At 40.8% G+C, this 1,384-nt stretch overlaps 1 protein-coding gene across 1 annotated transcript; it reads right to left on the bottom strand.

Annotated features, from left to right (window-relative positions):
• Window positions 1–61: 61 nt before the first annotated feature.
• On the bottom strand, window positions 62–1,165 carry LOC110037126 (CRIB domain-containing protein RIC4-like). Its single transcript, XM_020741708.1, has 2 exons — window positions 771–1,165; window positions 62–536 (listed from the first exon to the last, which is right to left on the bottom strand). Exons 1-2 carry the CDS (start codon window positions 901–903, stop codon window positions 184–186), a joined length of 486 nt encoding a protein of 161 aa, XP_020597367.1. The 5' UTR covers window positions 904–1,165; the 3' UTR covers window positions 62–183.
• Window positions 1,166–1,384: the final 219 nt, after the last annotated feature.

Raw genomic sequence — 1,384 nt, 5'->3', positions numbered from 1 at the left:
GCAGGAGCCCACATCCTTAGAAAAAGGAAGCATAGAAAAGAAAGAAGTAAAGATTCCCATATTAAAGTTGTCTATACAAACTCACATGTAACCCTCAATACAGCTACAATAACATAAAGTTACAAAAACCAAAGAAACCAATACAATTAATTAATCAAGGCTCCACAAAACCTAATCCAAACCTCAAAGAGGACGACTACCCTGCACCTGTGCGGACATGGCCAACTCACATTGCTTCAAAGAAAGGGAAGATAAAGTTAAGAACTCTGGTGCTTTCTCCCAGCTCTTCATTCCACTCACATTATTGTAGCCATCCCATCCTATGTGAGCCACATGCTGCACATCTGTAGGGTGTCCAATCTCCATATCTGCCTCTTCTTCTTCTTCATCTTCATTTTTGTAGATTGTGAACAGAGCAGATAAGTTCTTAAGTCCTTTAGCTAGTTTATGAATACCAACAAAGAAGTTTGGTCTTTGGAGCTGGAGAAAGAATGAGGAACTCTTGGGTCTAGCATTCTCCTCCCTCCCATCTTCATCTACTTGAAAGAAAAAAATTAGAATTAAGTAAACAGTAGGGGGCTGTGAATTCAGCTAGAAGAACAATAATCACTCGAAAATTGATATGAATTTTGGCTCGTATCAAAATAAACGAGCATGGCTATGAACCAATTCTTAGATTGAATTTTTTTAGAGCAGACCCCAGCTCAACTTGAAATCGAATCATTAATCGATCGACAGTTTCTAGGCTCGAGTTTTGAAGAAAAAGTTACCTTCAAGCATGAAGACTTCTTTGATGTGAGTATTCTTTGGTTGGTTCTTGGAGACTCTAATAGCTGACTGAGAAGCACAACCAACTGAGAAGGGAAGCATGATGAACCTCTCCACCCGCTGCTTCAGAGCCATATTAGTATAAACTGAATCAGATTACAGAAAGGAGAGGAAGGAGATGGAGAAAGAGAAGGAGGAGAAGAGAACGAGGGAATGAATTGGAAGGAAGAGTGTTAAGCTCAAGAGGATTTGTTATGTCTGGTAGTGTGTTGCTTTGGTGGGAAGCCTAAATGATTTCAGATGGAAGAAAATATTCAGAAAGCTTGGCGGCAGCTGAGAGAATAATATCATGGAGTGGTTTGGGTTGGTTAATATTTGATTTCAGGCTGATTGCAAGTCCAATTTCTAGGGAACATGTGTGCCCCGCTAATTCTCTCTCTCTCTCTCTCTCTCTCTATGCCCCGCATACTCATATCAGTTGGTCAGGTATCTGTTTGTCAGTTGTAAGTCCCCTCTAGTCTGGTGTTCGATTACCCCCAGTGGCGTGGTGCTCGAATTATTTGACGCATCGAGAATGGCCAAGGCTCGTATAATAGCCACATGTCATTCCTTTTTT

This window comes from Phalaenopsis equestris, unplaced genomic scaffold, assembly GCF_001263595.1.
Source record: "Phalaenopsis equestris unplaced genomic scaffold, ASM126359v1 Scaffold215583, whole genome shotgun sequence".
NCBI lineage: Eukaryota > Viridiplantae > Streptophyta > Magnoliopsida > Asparagales > Orchidaceae > Phalaenopsis > Phalaenopsis equestris.
The sequence above is the reverse complement of the archived record's forward strand: the minus strand, read 5'-3'. Positions and strand labels throughout refer to the sequence as shown.

Coding starts and splice junctions, on each gene's coding strand:
- LOC110037126 (XM_020741708.1), bottom strand. CDS start 903: ATGGCTCTGAAGCAGCGGGTGGAGAGGTTCATCATGCTTCCCTTCTCA. Junction 537..770: donor AGAAGTCTTCATGCTTGAAG/GTAACTTTTTCT, acceptor TCTTTCAAGTAG/ATGAAGATGGGAGGGAGGAG.